At 41.2% G+C, this 17937-nt stretch overlaps 1 protein-coding gene across 4 annotated transcripts in view; it reads right to left on the reverse strand.

Annotated features, from left to right (window-relative positions):
- CCDC191 (coiled-coil domain containing 191) overlaps positions 1-17937 on the reverse strand; it is an 88879-nt gene that overhangs the window by 45620 nt on the left and 25322 nt on the right. For 3 of the 4 annotated variants that reach the window (XM_023551772.2, XM_010593013.3, XM_023551773.2), the window contains exons 5-9: positions 16671-16849; positions 14770-14993; positions 10266-10419; positions 6993-7085; positions 1465-1655 (exon numbers count right to left, since the gene is read on the reverse strand). In XM_023551772.2, coding sequence (XP_023407540.2) covers positions 1465-1655; positions 6993-7085; positions 10266-10419; positions 14770-14993; positions 16671-16849 — 841 coding nt within the window. The remainder of the gene's footprint in view (positions 1-1464; positions 1656-6992; positions 7086-10265; positions 10420-14769; positions 14994-16670; positions 16850-17937) is intronic. The other variant, XM_023551771.2, reaches the window with a different exon arrangement.

Below are 17937 nucleotides of genomic sequence, written 5' to 3' on the forward strand. Positions count from 1 at the left end.
AGCCATGGCCACCTTCCCTCCACAGAGCTCTCAGCAGCATGAACAGGGTGCATGACTCAGTTTACAGTGCTACTCAATACCCCTGCTGTTTCTACATTGTTTTCCCCACAAAACTGTGAGTTCTTGAGGAGAAAGAGCCGTGGGTCAGTCTCCTACACACCCGCCCCAGGGCCTGCTGTGATCGCAGAGTCGTACAGCTCCAGAAGCACCATTCCCTTCTACTCAACAATGCTTCCACATAGTAACTGTTCAATTTTTCATGCTGAATGAGTGACAGACTTGCCTGTAGAGAAGTGATTACCCATAAGAACACGAACGGCCCCCTCAAATAAACAAATGGTTCCATCTACATCTATGATTTTGATTCAAGAATGCAAAGTTGAACTTGAAAATGACAAGAAGAAAATGTATTTAATTTTAAGATGATGAAACAAAGACATTCATTTCAAGACAAATTCTCGAAGAAGTCATTCACAAGCCTAAGAGGGAACTGATTCCACCTCTGGCTATTGTAAATGGTGCTGCAACGAACGCTTGCGTACCACTACCTGTCTGTGTTCCTGCTTTCAATTCTTTTGGGTATACACCTAGGAATGGAATTGCTGGATCCCTGAATGTCCACCAACAGACGAAGGGACAAATAAAATGTGGTGTATACATACAATGGAGTATTACTCAGCTATAAAGAGAAAGCAGTCCTGATGCATGCGAGACCCTGGATGGACCCTGAAAAGATTGTGCTGAGCAAGATAAGTCAGTCGCAAGGGACAAATATTGTATGATTTCCCTTGTATGAAACATCTAGGACAGGCAAGTATATTGAGACTAATGTCTATTAGTGGTTGCCAGGGATTGGGTGGTGGGGAAGGGGGACTCATTGCTTAGGGGACACTGAGCTTCTGATAACGGTGATGGCAAGACTTGGAAATGGGTAATACGGATAGTTGAACAATGTGATAAATTTAATTACCGTCATTGAATTGTACATGCGAAAAAGGCTGAAATGGCAAATGATTTGTTACATATATATTTATCAAAAAAAAAAAAAAAAGAGGGAGCTGATATAAAGATGTCAAAAACCTCTAAAGACGGGGAACTGGGAAGAATTGCTCTTGGCAGGTCTGCCCTCCCAGATGGGTGTTCCTTGTGTCCCTAATTAATATTTCGTTAATTAGAAATTAGATTTCTATCAATAAGAATTATTGGCATATAAACCAAACTCCCTCTTTTGAATTGTATGATGGTCAAAGGTGTAATGCAACTACACTGGCAGGCAAGGAAAAAGCCTAATATTTGTCTCTTAAAAAAAAAAAAGGAACATGTATATTAAATTAGATACATATTAATTAAATACATTTGCTTAAATTTTTCAGTTAAGTTTTTCTAGTTTGAGATGGAAAAACAGTGATTCCCACATTTCATGTATGGATGTGATGTTCCAGTAAGCAGTACAAAGAACGGTACCTGTTTTCTTCCCTGAGATCATTTTCCATGGCTTGAGTCTCCCGCTCTAACTGCTGGAATCTCGTGTAGTCTCTCCAGGCTCGCAGGACCTTCAGTTGAAGCTTCCAGTCGGACAGCGTCCCAGCTTTCCCCAGCTCAATCCTATGATGAAGAATCAGCTTGTGCCAGGCAGAGAAATACCGTTTTTGACACTGCATTGGAAACATTTGGAAAATCATCACCAATCAGTGCTGATGCTTCCGATGTCTAACATCGAGAGTCCTCTCCTCAAGTTTTCCCCTCAAGTCTACAGAATGTTTTTCTAACAGGTCTAGGGAATGTTGTCTGGTGACCACTAGTCCTGACGACCAGCTTCAAAGACTTAGCAGCCTTACTGGAGTTAGCTCTATTTACTGCTTCCTTCTCTGTAAAAATATTTATCTTCCACTATTCTGACATTTACTAAGAACTCACCATTGTGTTTGAATTTGGGAACTCTGAACAAAGAAGTTTAAGATATAATCTCTACTTTGAGAGGCTTATAGGGAGAGACCCAAAACCAAAAGCAAACCCATTGCTGTCAGTTCCAACTCATAGTGATCCAAAAGGACACAGTAGAAACGCTCCAGAGGGTTTCTAAGGAGCACCTGGTGTATTCAAACTGTTGACCTTTTGGTTAGCAGCCATAGCTCTTAACCACTACACCACCAGGGTTTCCTACAGGGAGAGATCCAAAAAAACCCAAATCCGTTGCCGTTGAGTCAATTACAACTCATAGAGACCCTACAGGACAGGACAGAACAGAACTGCCCCATATAGTTTCCAAGGAGAGTCTGGTGGATTGACCTGCTGACCTCTTGGTTAGCAGCCATAACACTTAACCTCTACGCCACCAGGGTTTCCATAGGGAGAGAGGATATATAAATAAAAAAGGTCAATAACGTAAGGAGCTCAAGCGTAACAACGATTGTAAGGATGGCGCAGGACCAGGCAGTGTTTCGTTCTGTTGTGCAGAGGGTCGCTAAGAGTCGGAACCAACACCACGGCACCTAACAACAACAACATAAGGGAGTATCTTAGAAATAGCTCATTTGGCCTGAAATGTTTTCTACGTAGGAAATCAGTTATATTGTATATTTATACAATCTACAAAATCTTTTTTTTTTTCATTAGGAGAAATTCCGACAAACTTTAAAAAGCCCTCTTTCCTTTTCTGTTATGCCAAATAAGGGCACATTTTTCAGTCCTTCACCTTAAATCGGAAAGAAGAAAGGTAGGAGGGAGGGAGGAAAGCAGAAATGGAGGGAAGGAGGGAGGGAGGGAGGGAGGGAGGAAGGGAGGGAAGGAGGGAGGGAGGGAGGGAAGGAGGGAGGAAGGGAGGGAAGGAGGGAGGAAGGGAGGGAGGAAAGGCTGAATGGAGGATGAGCCTTCAGTCATCACAAGGAAAGGACACACAGCTGCCAGGCCGAGGGGGATGCTTTTAGCATCATTATTTGCTTATCTCTCACTAAAATACTGCATGAAAAAAGAAAAAAAAAAAGGTGTTAACCTGAGCAACATAGTCAAAGAACTATCCTGTGTCTATTTAGCAGGTTCATTTAAGAGATTCTTCTTCAGTGATCTGGTGACATATTCCACGCGTAACCATCTCTAATTCCGACTTCAGGAATATTTCTGATGATGAGAGAGCACAGCCATAATCCTCCCCGACCAGAGTAACACCAGGAATAGTGCCCCTGGATTTTTACGTCCCCGTTCTCTGTCAAGTTCAAGGCATCTTACATACACTATTTTATTAATTCCTAGACCGTCATTACCAAATGGATGGCAGATACTACTACGATTTGCCTTACCAAGCCAGAAGTTCAAGTAGACAAGGGTTTAATGACTGAATTCCCAAAGTGAAGAGGTAGTGATACATATAAGCTAAAGCTGAAATAGTCTGGTATTCTGGTTACTCTAATCTACTCGGTAAAAAGTCTCTGAAAAAGAAAGGGCAAAATTTTTTGGTTCTCTTCTAGGAAAGAGAACTCTATGTATAACTTACCATGGTAGACAAGCACCGGGTAACAACGTATCTGAATTTAAAAACCATTTGCCATCGAGTGGGTTTCCACTCATAGTGACTCCATGTGTGTCAGAGTAGAACTTGGTTCTGTAGGATTTTCAGTGGCTGATTTTTTTGGAAGTAGATTGCCAGGCCTTTCTTTCAAGGCACCTCTGGGTGGACTTGAACCTCCGACATCTGGGTTGGCAGCTGAGTGTTATTAGCTGCCTGCACTACCCACCCGGGGATTCCCTATCTGAACTTAGGAGGGGATAATTCAAGTTTATAAATTTTATAGTCAATATATTTTCTTAAAAAATACTGGAGTTTAGACTTTGAGAAGAAAATGACCAGTTTTAGAGGTTTATAATTGTTTCACTACACGAAGTTAAGAACAGCAAAGTTACAGACTGGTACAGCCACTGTTTTCTTGAAATTCACTCGCTATTCGTTTTCTCCTGCTTGGTCAAAAAAGGATTCCTGCTAAGCATGTAACTAAAAAAATAAATAAAACTATAAATCAAGAACAGCCACTTAATTATTCTTGACTCATAGCAAACATTATTCCGGTAAATAGGAGTCCCACAAATGTGCTTCGGAGAAAATATTTGGAAAAGAAAAATGCTTTCAGTTTCATCTTCTCCGGGAGAAGATGCTAACTTTCTGCTTTTATTTAGAAGGACGGAGAAGCTGCAGGCTTCCGTAGTCATTTATTATTTTTTTCAACTCCCCCTCTCCCAGCTGCCGCCTGGCTGCTCCCAGGCCTGCTTTCCCTCTTCAGGTTTCCATTGTGGAACTACAGCCGCGACTGTCTCACTGCCCGATGAAGCGACAACTATTTACAAATACAACTGAGTTGACCAGGCAGCTGGCCTGCCCTAACTCCATTTCTTACCTAGTTCATTTATTTCTTCACCACGTTTTTGTCTCAGGTAGAATTTCAAATATAGCCAGGCATTCTCTTCCTAACTTCTATCATCTTTTTATCAAAGTTGTGGTAATAATTAAGGCTTGATACATGTACATAAAAGAAAGAAAATTTTTGTGGGAAAAGCTGTTCTTTAGTCCACAGCTACAGTAATTTCTAAGATAAAATACTAAAAAGTGAATTTTCTGAAGTTTTTAAGTGAAATGCTTTCCTCCCCCTCAAAATCTTCCCCAAGACATCATGTGGTCGTTAAAGATTCCGCTCGAGAGAAGAAACGACAGCTCGCCCTGCTAAATTTATTACGTGCACTGGAGTTGCCCTCGCTCTCTTGGCAAGAAAAGCTCTTCCCTGAAGTGTAATCACACTGCTGTCACTGGGAAGGATTGACGTTAGGTAGAACGGCAATTTGCTATGGAATCTTCATTGTAATTCTAACGCTGTCACTAGGCTTGCCTGTTCTGATTAATCAAGTGGGTAACTCATCAAAATTCCTCAGCCCTTTCCCTTTTGTCAGAAAGCTCAGTGATAATTGCATCAAAATTCTCCGTCATGGAAGAATAAACAATGAATTGTAAAGAGGACAAAGATGTCAACAAGTTGACAATTTATTTTTTGCAGAATGGAACTGACTATCGTGCAACTAGTGGTCTAGGGGAGCTGGCCAAGGCTGGCACGTTCGGAAGGAGCCACACTTCCCCCAGACCCCACCTGGCACCTTGTTGTTCCCAGGCCAAAAGGAAGACACCCCATTGTTACATAAGGAAGCAATTCCCAACTTCTTTTTTTTCCTTTTGGGGACTACTGTAGCTAGGCAAAAGACCCCACAGAGACCCCATGAAGAGCCCGGGGCTGGGGAGATGAGGACCTTCACCACGGCAAATGGATGCCTCGTGGGAAGGAAGGGCGTTAAATTTTGCAATGAAAATGAGGTACCCTGTGACCCATCCTATTCCTGATTTTCATAATTTTGCCCCAAAGAAAAGAGAGGAAAGCACTGTTTCCCCAACCCCAGCCATACGTACTCGTATAACTAACTTCCTTAGAGAAAATACAGTCAGTTCCAATGCAAAGCACCAAGAACTGGGCTTGCTGTTGGGTTCCACAGACAAGCCTAGAGGCCAAAACTTTGACAACCACTCCCATGAGAGATGCTCCCACTGGCTACAGACAAGAGATACTTGTGTTATATCCTGGAAGATAAGATGCTCGTTTTCCTTCTGGATGTACAAATTTTCTCTTTCCTTTTTTTTTTTTTAAACTTAAAAACTAAACAACCCTTATTACAGAAATTTAACAAACATACCCAAAAGTAGGACAGAAGAATATACCCTTCATCCAGCTTTAAAAATGATCAAGCTTGCCAATCTTGTTTCATCTCTTCCCTATTCACTTTTTCTTTTCCCTGGAGTATTTAAAAATAAATTCCGGACACCAGACATTGTATCATTTCACCCATAAATACGTCAGCAAGAACCCCTAACATAAGGATGTTTTGAAAATTCGTCTCAATTCTGCTAAGAAGCTTTAGTTAATATTGCTGTAATTATTTAAAGGCTAATCTGTTTTGCTCCAGAAGTAGTAGAATTTCAAGAAGCAATTGCTTCATCTCTCTATATGGTCATGTTTTAAACTAATAACACAGACAATAACCTGACTACTCATTCGGATGGATAGGGGTTCTTCCTTATAGCAACCCTATAGGACAGAGTAGAACTGCCCCATAGGGTTTCCAAGCAGTGGCTGGTGGATTTGAACTGCTGATCTTTTGGCTGCCAGGGCTCCTTACTAACATAGCCTGGGCCAATTTTCATGACCTGATTTATCGAAAATAGGTTGCTAGACCTTTCTTCTGAGGTGCCTCTGGGTGGACTAGAACCACGAACCTTTTGGGTGGTAGCCCAGTGTGTTAGCCATCTGCACCACCAAGGGACTCTGGGTATATAGGTAGTCCTGACAGAACCAAGATCTCTGGGAAGGAATCATGCTATATAAATGAGGTACTCAGCTACAGATTTCATCATCCTGTTAGAAAAAGTCCACGCTTTCTTTCCATGTTTCTCCACGTCACCTTAGTCTAGCTCAGTGGGCTTTTGGAAGGCATGATACCACAAGCATAACTTTTACAACAACTCTCCTGGGTCATTATTATCTTACTCTTTAAGAGAAAAACCCAACAAAAGAAGCAAACCAACACTCTCCCCATGGAATCAGGATTTAGGTCGGTGTCTCACCATCTTTCATTGTTCTCTTTAACTTTCACAAGCAGGAAACATCATAGACTTTCCAATCTTATTAAGAAAACATTAAATGTACTTCAGAACAGGGTGAGAATTAAGAAGGCCATTTTCCAAATAGTGTAAGAATTTCATAGTTAATCCCTTGTGGTTTCTGCTAATTAGCAGTTACACTTAGTGGACTGCTGCATCTCCCCAAGAGATTTCACTGTAAGATCAAAGAGAAAATGGGATAGGCTGGAAGCAGAAAGCTTCTACACAAAAACAGATAGATGTGTTTGATAAAACAAAAAGACCCAGCAATGAAACGTGGGGAGAAGACGCTTGAATACTGCCACACCTGCACCTGTGTTTTGATAAGAGTGTCTGCACTGTGTTCCTCAGGAAGTCTTCTATTAAACGATGGGGCCCAAACGAGATGCGAAGAGACTGTCTGGGGGAACAAATAAAATTCAGAGTCAAAGCACAAAAATAACAGGAATTACAGGCGTCTGTGCTACAGCCTCTCCTGGGAACAGTCTCTGCAGTCTTACCACAAGTGCTCTATGCAGTTATTTCTGTTGGGTGAGCCATTCTGAGGGTGGTGACAAGAATCTCCCCTTGTCTAGAGGCTCACGGCAAGTCAGCTAGGCACCCCCACCCACTCCTATCGTGTAGTCATATCTAGGCTGCTGAGTATCCAAGTTTCATTACCCAGGGGCAGACCGAGGCTCCTTTAAAACCAGGCTAGGAGCGCTGCCTGGGACGGAAGTGATGGCCCAGAGGGCCTGCCTACTCCTGGGGCTGCTTCCAAAGGACTGACCTGTCTCCAGCTGACTCCAAGTCAAAGCCTGAGGAGTCTGGTGGATTTTACCATGCCTCAGTTATACCCACACTGGAAGGTTCTGGATCACACTGGGGAAATCTAAATTAGAGGTTCATATATCACAAACAAATGATGGAACACACTGAATGGGACGGGGAGGAAAAGAACTAACCAAAGGATTGAGCACAATAATTCATGAGAGGTAATGAGAGCCAGGTTTCTCACTGTCAGAGAAAGACATTACGAAGAAGCAAGGGGGAAGACACTGTAACCTGTGGTGCTGGGTTAGGGTGGAGATATATCACCATGAAGTCGGAACATTTTTAATGTCTACACAGGTAGATACTGAAGTAAGTTACAGATGAGCATGCCTTGAATGCCACGTTCAAAAAGGGCGGAGGCATGTTGGAAGGAACCAGACTGAAAGATCTCCCAATGGCCAAACCTGCAGCACTTGGATAACAAAAGGAACAACAATAATAGTAGACTGTAACCCACAGAATAAGTATATATGAGTCCATATTAAAAAAAAATGAATGAGTAAATGAATAAACAAATCTTTCTTCTCATAGAAGAATTTTGGTTAACAAATGTAGAAGGAATGAGGGTAATACAAAACCACCACCAGATAAAGACCACATCACTACCTGCTCAGGCAAGATCCCCACTGCGGGCTAAAACTAGCAGATGAAAGTTTACGGAGAAAGAGGATATTTGCACAGTTTCACAGGATCTCCTCCAAAACTTATATTAATTATAAAATGAAAAATAGTAAGTTTGCAGTGGAGAAATCTGGAAGACACTGCCTTCACAACCAAGTGACCGAGGTTAACATCAACAGCAATAAGACATATCTACATTGCGTAACCCCTGACACTACAGACTGAGAACGGAACACCACCATTTCTGCAGTATGCTTGCCAAACAAACATGCGTAATCTCAGTCTAAGCATGAGAAAACACCACATGAGCCCAAATCGAGAGGCATTTTACAAGTGTAAGTGACCAGCACTCCTCAAAATGTCAAGGTCATAAAAGACTAGGAAAGCCTTAGGAACTATGTCACAGACTGAAGGGCCCTAAGGAGACAAGACAACTAAATGCTCCATGGAATTCTCGATTGAGACCTGCAACAGAAAGAAGACATCAGTGGAAAACTGTTGACATTCTAATAGATCTACAAGTTTACCTAACAGTATTTAATAGTACTGTGCTAATGTTAATTTCCTGGTTTTGATGATTACACTATGCTTATGTAAGATGTTAGGAGCCCTGGTGATGCAGTGGTTAAAGCAATTGGCTGCTAACCGAAAGTTCGGTGGTTTGAACCCACTAGGTGCTCCACGGGAGAAAGATGTGGCAGTCTGCTTCCATAAAGATTTTGGCCTTGGAAACCTATGGGGCAGTTCTACTCTGTCCTATAGGGTTGCTATGAGCTGGAATTGACTTGATGGCAGTGGGTTTGGTTTTTGGTTTGGATGTAAGAAGCTATATGAACAGTGTTCAGGAACTCTGAACTATCTTTGCAACTTTTCTGTATGTCTACAGTTATTTTAAAAATAAAACAAAAATAATAAAGTATAGGTTTGAATCAAGCAAAATGTGTAGCAAAGTGGAGATAATTTAAGTGGCACTTCTGCCTTCTCCAGAGGGTCCCCTGAATACCCATTTCCCTTACTGTTTTTTCTGAGAAATCTGAACTGTCTTTACAAGAGGACACACGAACTCCATCCCTCATGCAGGATGTGGCATCTGAGAGTCCTTGCCAATCTTTCTCCCAACTCCTAATACTTCTTCCTACCACACTTCCCTCTCAATTTTTAAAGGAAAAACTCTGACCAAACTCTAGTTGTTTAATATCTGAACAGTCAGGACTTCCTGCCACTAAGTCGAATGTGCCACCATCAATCACATCTTTTTTTTTTTTTTTTGACTACTTCATTTCCTTCCTCTTATCTCAGTTATCTATTTCAGATTCAAATTCCTGTTTCCAGGGCTTTTGTAAGTCTATGCCTAACATTTAATAAATTCCCTCAATGTTTTCCTGACATTCTCTTTTCTCTTATGAAATCCATGCATTCCAGTATTCTTTCCACTAACTTTCACTGAATTTTAGCAATGCCTAAGGCCCTGGGGTGGGCACAGTGGGAGACATAAAAATGTACATATTTATCTTTTCTCATCGGACCTTCTAATTCACATCTTTTCCATGTTGCTCCTTTCACCTAAAATGCCATAAGCCCCAAAGTCATACTTAATGCCAATCCCACTTGATCGAAAAAAACTTATTCTGCCTAAATGGCCTAGGGAGGATGCTCATTTGTCTATAAAAAATCGACCAGTGAATTTCATAGGAAGAGAAAGTGAGAGAGAAAGAGAGCAGTAAGATAAAACGAGAACATTAAAAGGGGAAGCACAAATGTAAACGTATCACTGCTTTAGGGTCTGAGCTGTCGCAAGGCAAATAACCAAGTTTTGTATCTCCTGAATAATTCAGAAAACCCTTAAACCTTGGATCCTTAAGGTCCAAAGGGGAAGCCAAGCTTTCAAAAACTATCAGGGAGCTACCTTACATGCTAGTTGAAGAGGGTAACTTAGGAGGAGATCCCAAGTTCACCCTCCAGTTTCCCAGGATCACACCAGAGTACACAGAGAACAGGTCCAGAAACGAGGACTGGAGGCCTGCCCCGCTCATGAGGTCAGCCGAGCAGCACAGAATAGTCTGGGCCATGTTGTGACTGTGCCCCGTCTCTGACCGAGCTCCTTGTCATGTCAACTACAGAATGCTGAAAAAAGAGAAATTCCCACCTGGTGATTTTCCTTGGAAACTTGGATTAATAACTCTTTCAGTTTCCTCTTTCTCTCTTTTGCTATTTTTTCTTCATCCAGAGGAATAGGAGCACTTTCACACATATCTTTTTCTGGCGTCCTTTGAGAACTTTCTTCTTGCTTTTTCTTCTCTCTATTAGTAGTAATTTAAAAATACACGTGTTCACAATAGATTTAACAATAAGGAATCACAATCTGGTAGAGTGGAATGAACACTGAATTCTCTATCTGAAGACAGAGTTTTGTTTTTTCTAGATCCGGCTCTAAAACCATGTAGTGGGTGATGTTGTTTTGCTTCTTGGAGACTTAGTTTATTCCTTTTTAAAATACAGGTTAAGTGAAATAAAATTGCTATAAAGTACTTTAAAAGTGGAAAGCCATAAAGATAGTTTAGTATTTTCACTGAGTTTAATGTAGAGCAATATTCAATTAAGATTCGAGAGTTAATGGCTATTAGGTATTCTCTAATATATACATAATCCCTTCTCTCCTTAAAAGGGGGAAGGAGGACGATCATCAAGTAAGAAAGGAATGAGAGTCTTACCACAAGGTTTTTACCAAGTTTCTAGGGAGAAAAATAAATAAAAGAATCAGGTGTTAACGACCAAAGAGAGAACAGAATCTAGAAACCCACGCCTGTTGCTGTCAAGCCGATTCCGACTCATAGCAACCCTGTAGGTCAGAGCAGAGCTACTCCATAGGGTTTCCACGGAGCACCTGGTGGAGTCAAACTGCCGACCCTTTGGTTAGCAGCCGTAGCACTTAACCACTATGCCACCCATGTTTCCATAGAATCTAGAATAATTCAAAAATAGCTGAAGATAGAAAAAACTAGAACTCAAATGACAGTAAGGAAAAGGCCTCCAGGGAGGCAGGTCGTGCCCAGCTTATGACAATGGAGTTCGTTCTGACTATTCCGTCTTACGTGGTTCTGATGTAAGTTGAATACCACATTTTTTTTTTCATTATTATTGCCTTTTTTATCAGAATCTTTATAAATCTAATCTTTGTCTTTCGGGACTGGAAACATTACATATAAACTTACAGGTATATTTTAATACATAAAAAAACACGAATCATAAAATTATTAAAATTTACTCCAACGATGAAATTAACAACGGATACTCCTGAGGGTAGAAAACGCTCAATAAGATCAGGCTATAGGCCTGGTCTCCAATGAAGCTGGCGTCAGCGTCATAACAATGAAGTCAGAGTTGTAACGGCTGTTAGGTATGTGCCCAGTTCAGTTGTTGTATGTCGTGAGAGCCGAACATCATCCGACTTTCTATCCGTTACCAATACCAACACCAGTGAAGACCAGGCCACAGCTGGCTATATGCCAGTGTTTCGAAGAGTAAATTATAGAGCAAGTGTGACTGAACATCTGAGAATGACATCAACAAATTATAAGTGGCAACATTGTATGTAGTACGTGTTACTAACAATAAGATGTACAAAACAAAACAAAAAACAAACGCAGATGTTCTCAGTGCAGTTTGCTGTGAGTCCAACACGTCGTGAGTTGGGTACTACCTGGAATCAGAATCCCTTGGTCAGTTTGTTGCTCATGGACACATCTTTCTAGCCGTTCTTCTTCTCACCCACCTATCCACTCTTCATCGTCCAGGCCATTCCTCTTTGGTCAGTTTGTTGCTCATGGACACATCTTTCTAGCCGTTCTTCTTCTCACCCACCTATCCACTCTTCATCGTCCAGGCCACTCCTCTTTCACTCGTCAGTTCAAGCAGGCTTACGGCTAAAAGCCAAGGCCAAATCGGTTGCCATTCAGTCAGTGCCTACTCGTGAGGCTTCCGTGAGTCAGAATCCACCGGACGGCAGCGCCTTCATATTTTAGGGTTTTTAACTATATAGATATGTGTATATGTACAAACGAGCCCTGGTGGCACAGTGGTTAAGTGCCACAGCTGTTAACCAAAAGGCCCGAAGTTTGAATCCACCAGTCAGTCCTTGGAAACCCCATGGGGCAGTTCTACTACCTGCTATGAGGTCGCTATGGGTTGGAATTGACTCCACAGCAGTGGCTTTGGTTTTTTGGTTGGTGTATGTACGAAGCGTATAGAATTAATGATGCGGTGAAGACAGCCTCAGACCAGGAATCGGGATTCAAGGGATCTGGTCATAAGCCAGCTGTGAAACCTCAAGCAAGTCACCCCATCTCTCTGAACTTTATTTTACAGCTGCAGAAACTCAAATCAAGAGGGGAATGCCAGATTATGCTATAGATAGTCTCTCATGGCTCATAGAGAGGGTATAAGACGTTACTGATGACATTAACCTTGAGGACTTGGTTAAGGTGGTATCTGCTGGTTTTTCCAGCGTAAAGTTACAATTTTTCACTTTGTAACTAATAAAATATCTTGGAGGAGATACTTAGAAATTATATAAGAAAGCAGATAGAGGATAGCATATGGAGCCCTGGTGGTGCAGTGGTTAACAGTTCCGCTGCTAACCAAAAGGTCTGCTGTTTGAATCCACCTGCCGCTCCTTTGAAACCCTAGGGGACAGTTCTACTCTGCCCTATAGGGTCGCTATGAGTCAGAATTGACTCAAAGGCATTTTTTTAAAAAAGAATAGCTTACAAATAAGTTAAAAAGCTCTACCAATGACAAAATTTTACTACCTCTCCTCAATATTACTAATGCCATAACTATGTCAGATTAGATGGTTACAGGCAGATCATGGGCATTTAAGGAAATATAGTTTTAATACCATGGATCTGACGTTTAAAAAGAACCTTAAAATGTGTATCTGTAATGAAAGCGTATACATGGTCATCGTGAAAAGCTGGAGAGGTATGACACCACGTTCCACCTAGGAAAAAACACTGATGACATGTCACTGCTGTTTCATTGTTCCACAACTATTTACTGATTTCTCTAATATTAATACCTGCTATTATATGTTACATGATGGCAATTATCTTTGTGCATAAATCTTTGCCCAGATTTCTGATCATTTTCTGTGGACAGTTTTTCTAGGACTGGAATTCCCAGGCTAAGAGATAGAACACTTTTTATGGCTCTTGTTGTTTATTGCCAAATTGCCTTCTGCCAAGGTAAAACCACTTAACACACCCAGACGTAGAGCAGATTGCCTGTGTCACCGTAACCACGGGCAAGGTTGTGATTTTCATTTTTAAAGGAATGGCTGTTGAGTGCCCACCATGAGCACAGCCTCCTGCTACCATCAAATGGTACTTGTTTTCACAAGTTATTTTAGGTCAGCCTAGGTTTTTTCAAGGCTTGGGAGCAATCTGAAAAGCAAGGCTGACCTTAGCAAGAACTCACTAACATACTGGTGATTGCTTTCTGAAAGGTCTGGTGTCTGGAGGAGGCCGGAGCCTGGCACTTGAAAGAGTGAAGCGCACGTCCACGACCAAGCTGTTTTAAACTGAGTAGGATTAAAGGCAATCAAGAACACAGGGGGAGAAAGCTGTGTGGGCTGATGGGGGTGGAAGGGATTATCTTATAGGTCTTCCAGGCCTCTCAGTTTGAGTACTCAGGCACTTAGGTCATGTTGTTCCAAGGCTTTCACGGTTCACCCAACAGTGCTGTTTCTCGGAATAAAGACGTCAGTTATTTCATTTATGAAGCTCATTTTCTCCATGGAGGCTGGGTAACAGTACTATATCCTGTGAAGACTGTTTCGATTTTCCTCTTATGTCAGATATTTTTTTCTCCTTTATTCGTGGGCGGGAAGGCAGTGGTGAGTTTCCATATGCATTTTAGGAAGAAAAACATGGAAGCAATTCACAACACGACAAGGCACCATGAACAAACACACAGAAGGAAATATGTTCAACCTTATAATGCTCAGGGAACCAAAGACATGCAAATTAATCAGTATTACACCTATGAAAACCACAGAAATATTGAAAACCATGATATTCCCCAATGGTGGGAAGGGTGTGGCCAACTGGTCTACAGTTGGCCATTGTGTAAATCAGTAAGATGTATTTGGAAAGCAATTTGGCAATGTTCCCAGAGTCATAAAAAGGCTCATACCATTTAACTCAGTAATTACACTCCTAAAAATTTATCCTAAGAATATAACTCAAAAGAACAAAAAGGCTCTGTTGAAGGATGCTCACTGCAATAATAATTAGTGAAAAATCTGAAATAGCCTAAACACTTACTAGTCTGGGGAGGGGTTCATTACATACATTATGGTATGAGAACTCAGTGGAGTAATGTATGGACCACAGGGCTCTGGGCAATGTGTTAACGACAACAAGCAGAATACCAAATTAGATGTACTTTATGATTGCAACCAGGTATGTAAAGGGACCAAGACCAGGAAGAAACATGGAAAAATGAAAACAGTTAACTTGTTAAGATAGCGAAATAGTGGGTGATGCCTCTCTGGTGCTTTACCATTGCAGTGTGCCTTCTAAGAACTTCAGAGCACTTCCAAAACGGCTGCCTAAAGAGGGACCCCACGCTGCTCAGCAGGGCTGGCTTACGTTTTCCACACTTCTTCCACGGTACGTCTCCTCTCGATTATCTCTCTGCGCAGCTTCACCATCTCCCTCTGAATCTCCTCCTCCTCCTTCTTGGCCTCCAGGGCCTTCCTTTTCTTCTCTTCTTGCACCAGACGCTGAGCCTCTAAGAAGGCCGCTTTTCTCAAGGCCTTTTCGATTCTCTGGCACTCTAGTTCCTTCTCCCGTCTTAAGCGATTTTCTTTCACCTGAAAGAGAATACAACCCCAAAACTAAACCCACTGCTGTTGAGTCGATTCTGACTCATAGCGACCCTACAGGACAGAGTAGAACTGCCGTATAGAATTTCCAAGGCTATAATCTTTGCAGAAGCAGATTGCCATGTCTTTCTCCCGCAGAGCTGCTAGTGGGTTTGAACTGCTGACCTTTTAGTTAGCAGCTGAGGGTTTAAGCACTCACACCAATGGTGAGATGCAGCCTTCAAGTAAAAAGGGATATGCAAAAAACCTCAGAGCACATTACAGTTCATAACACACACTGTTTGAAACGCTCTGGCACAGAATACCACTGTTTGTTGGTTGAATGGAGGCAATTCATTTTTTAACTGGGTAAGGGCCAATAAAAATTTTAGCTGACGTCAGGTCAGGTGACTCTCAAACCATCTGGGAACGATCTACATCATGGAAAGCTTGAGAATCTCGTGGGTCAAATCCCAAGTTCTGGGTTCTTACTGAGTAATAATTACCCACCCACAAGAATTTTCAATGTGTGTATTACTGCTATCACTTAGGTCCCGTCGGGATACCAATTACTATTTAAGAAAGAATAGGGATTTTTTTTTTGAGGGCTATATTGTGAAGGTTAGAACAGTTATATACTGCTTTCAGAAACATCACAGCCTTTATTCGTATCTTCTATTATTTAAATACACCAGTGATTTTTTTTAATTTTGGAAATCAAAGACATAAAATTCAGAGAGCAAGCACATTTATCTTTTCAAACCTATTAATTCTTTAGAGGCACGACCAGGTATAAATTGAGTGGTCCTTTCGTCTCTGCTTCACTTCAGTTGTTCTTCTTACTCTCCAGTTGTGATATGACTGCTAGACAACGGCTATCTCTTACGAACTCTCTTTCTTCCCTTTTGCCAAAAATCCAAACCAGGGTCATCCTTCTACCTCTGCTTCCCCACCATCCCCAGTGTGAGAACAGACACACCCTGATGGTTTAAACCAGTGATTTTCAAACCTGGCAATCAGAAACTCAGTGTTACAAAAAGATAACACACACACGTATAGACATTAATTCCAGTTCAGCCTTAGTTCTAGATATGACGGCAAAGGCTTAGTCACTCTGATTCCCTAAAGCGCCTCTACGAGGTGTTCAGATACCAGTCTTTTTCCTATAACCTACTCATCCCTTTGGAGATAAGACATTTCCCACATGCCTTGCTAATTCAAAATAGCTGAACTAGATTTAATTCAGCTCTGTCCTCTCTTTCAAACTATAATCACAAAATGAGTGAATTTCAGTTGTCTAGAAAAGAATTATCATGATAACATTCACCAGAATATTTATGATACTAATATAATGTCACAATTCAAAAACCGAATTAAAGCAAAACCCAATCTACGTATTTATAATTAGGAAGTGCCACATCTGAACTAATAAAGTTTTGTTCACCACTTTATTGGTCAAGGTCAATTACTCCTTTTTTTTGGTTATTCTTAAATAAACTGCTTCCTACCTCAGTCGATGGGCATCATTCCTCTTCTGAAGTTCTTATATTTTATTTTTATTCTTTCTAACCAAACCACAGATGGCACCCTTTTTCATAATAAAGCCTGTCTTTATTTAAGCTTATTAAATGTGTTACACAAAGACTGGTTCCTGTTATCCATTTTAATTTTGTTTTTCCCTCCCACCTGCTTATGTCTCATCTCCATGGTAAGACAAGGGTCCTTCTGCTGCTTCCTGTCTTGGTTTTCCTTCATTCCAAGACCTTCCAACATCCCAGAATCCAACACATCTTTATGGAGCAGGTGGTCTATAAATTTTTGAACAGTGGTACTTTCCTCTTCTTCCTCCAAATAGCCACACAAATCTGGGGGAAACAAAACCACAACAACAAAACAGGGAAGTTGAAAAAAAAAAATACCTTACTTTTAGTATAATTTCCATATTTTTATAAAGAGTCCTGCTACAATAAATATACAAACAACTAAGTGTTCAATAAATAACTGATAATTCCAGCTGGAGGGGTATAATACCAAAAAACCAAACCCATAGCTGTCGAGGCGATTCCGACTCGATAATTACCTTCAACTGAAAGGAAAAACCTCCACTCATTGGGAACTGCCCTCACTCAAGTCACTAAAGGCTTCTCACTACCAAATCTAAAAGATATTACTTCACTCTAAACATCTCCTTGAGGACACCACTGCTTAAAAAAAAAAAAAAAAAGGGGCAGCTTTACTGAGGTATAATTGACATACAGCAGACTAAAAATATTTAAAGTCCACATGCTTTAACTGGTATATATGACATAACTGGGATATACGGCATACACATAACTGGGATATGTGGCATATACATAACTGGGATATGTGGCATACACATAGCTGGTATATATGACATACATATAACTGGGATATGTGGCATACACATAACTGGTATATGTGACATACACATAACTGGGATATGTGACATGCACGTAACTGGGATATGTGGCATACACATAACTGGGATATGTGACATACACATAACTGGGATATGTGGCATACACTTAACTGGGATATGTGGCATACACACAGCTGGTATATGTGACATACACACAGCTGGTATATGTGACATACACACAGCTGGGATATGTGCCATACACATAGCTGGGATATGTGACATACACATAGCTGGGATATGTGGCATACACATAACTGGGATACTTGACATACACATAACTGGGATACGTGGCATACACTTAACTGGGATACGTGGCATACACATACCTGGGATACGTGACATACACATACCTGGGATACGTGGCATACACATAAGTGGGATACGTGACATACACATAACTGGGATACGTGGCATACACATAACTGGGATACGTGGCATACACATAACTGGGATACGTGGCATACACATAACTGAGATATGTGGCATACACTTAACTGGGATATGTGACATACA

The sequence above is a fragment of the Loxodonta africana genome, chromosome 1 (genome assembly GCF_030014295.1).
Source record: "Loxodonta africana isolate mLoxAfr1 chromosome 1, mLoxAfr1.hap2, whole genome shotgun sequence".
In the NCBI taxonomy this organism is placed as follows: Eukaryota; Metazoa; Chordata; class Mammalia; order Proboscidea; family Elephantidae; genus Loxodonta; species Loxodonta africana.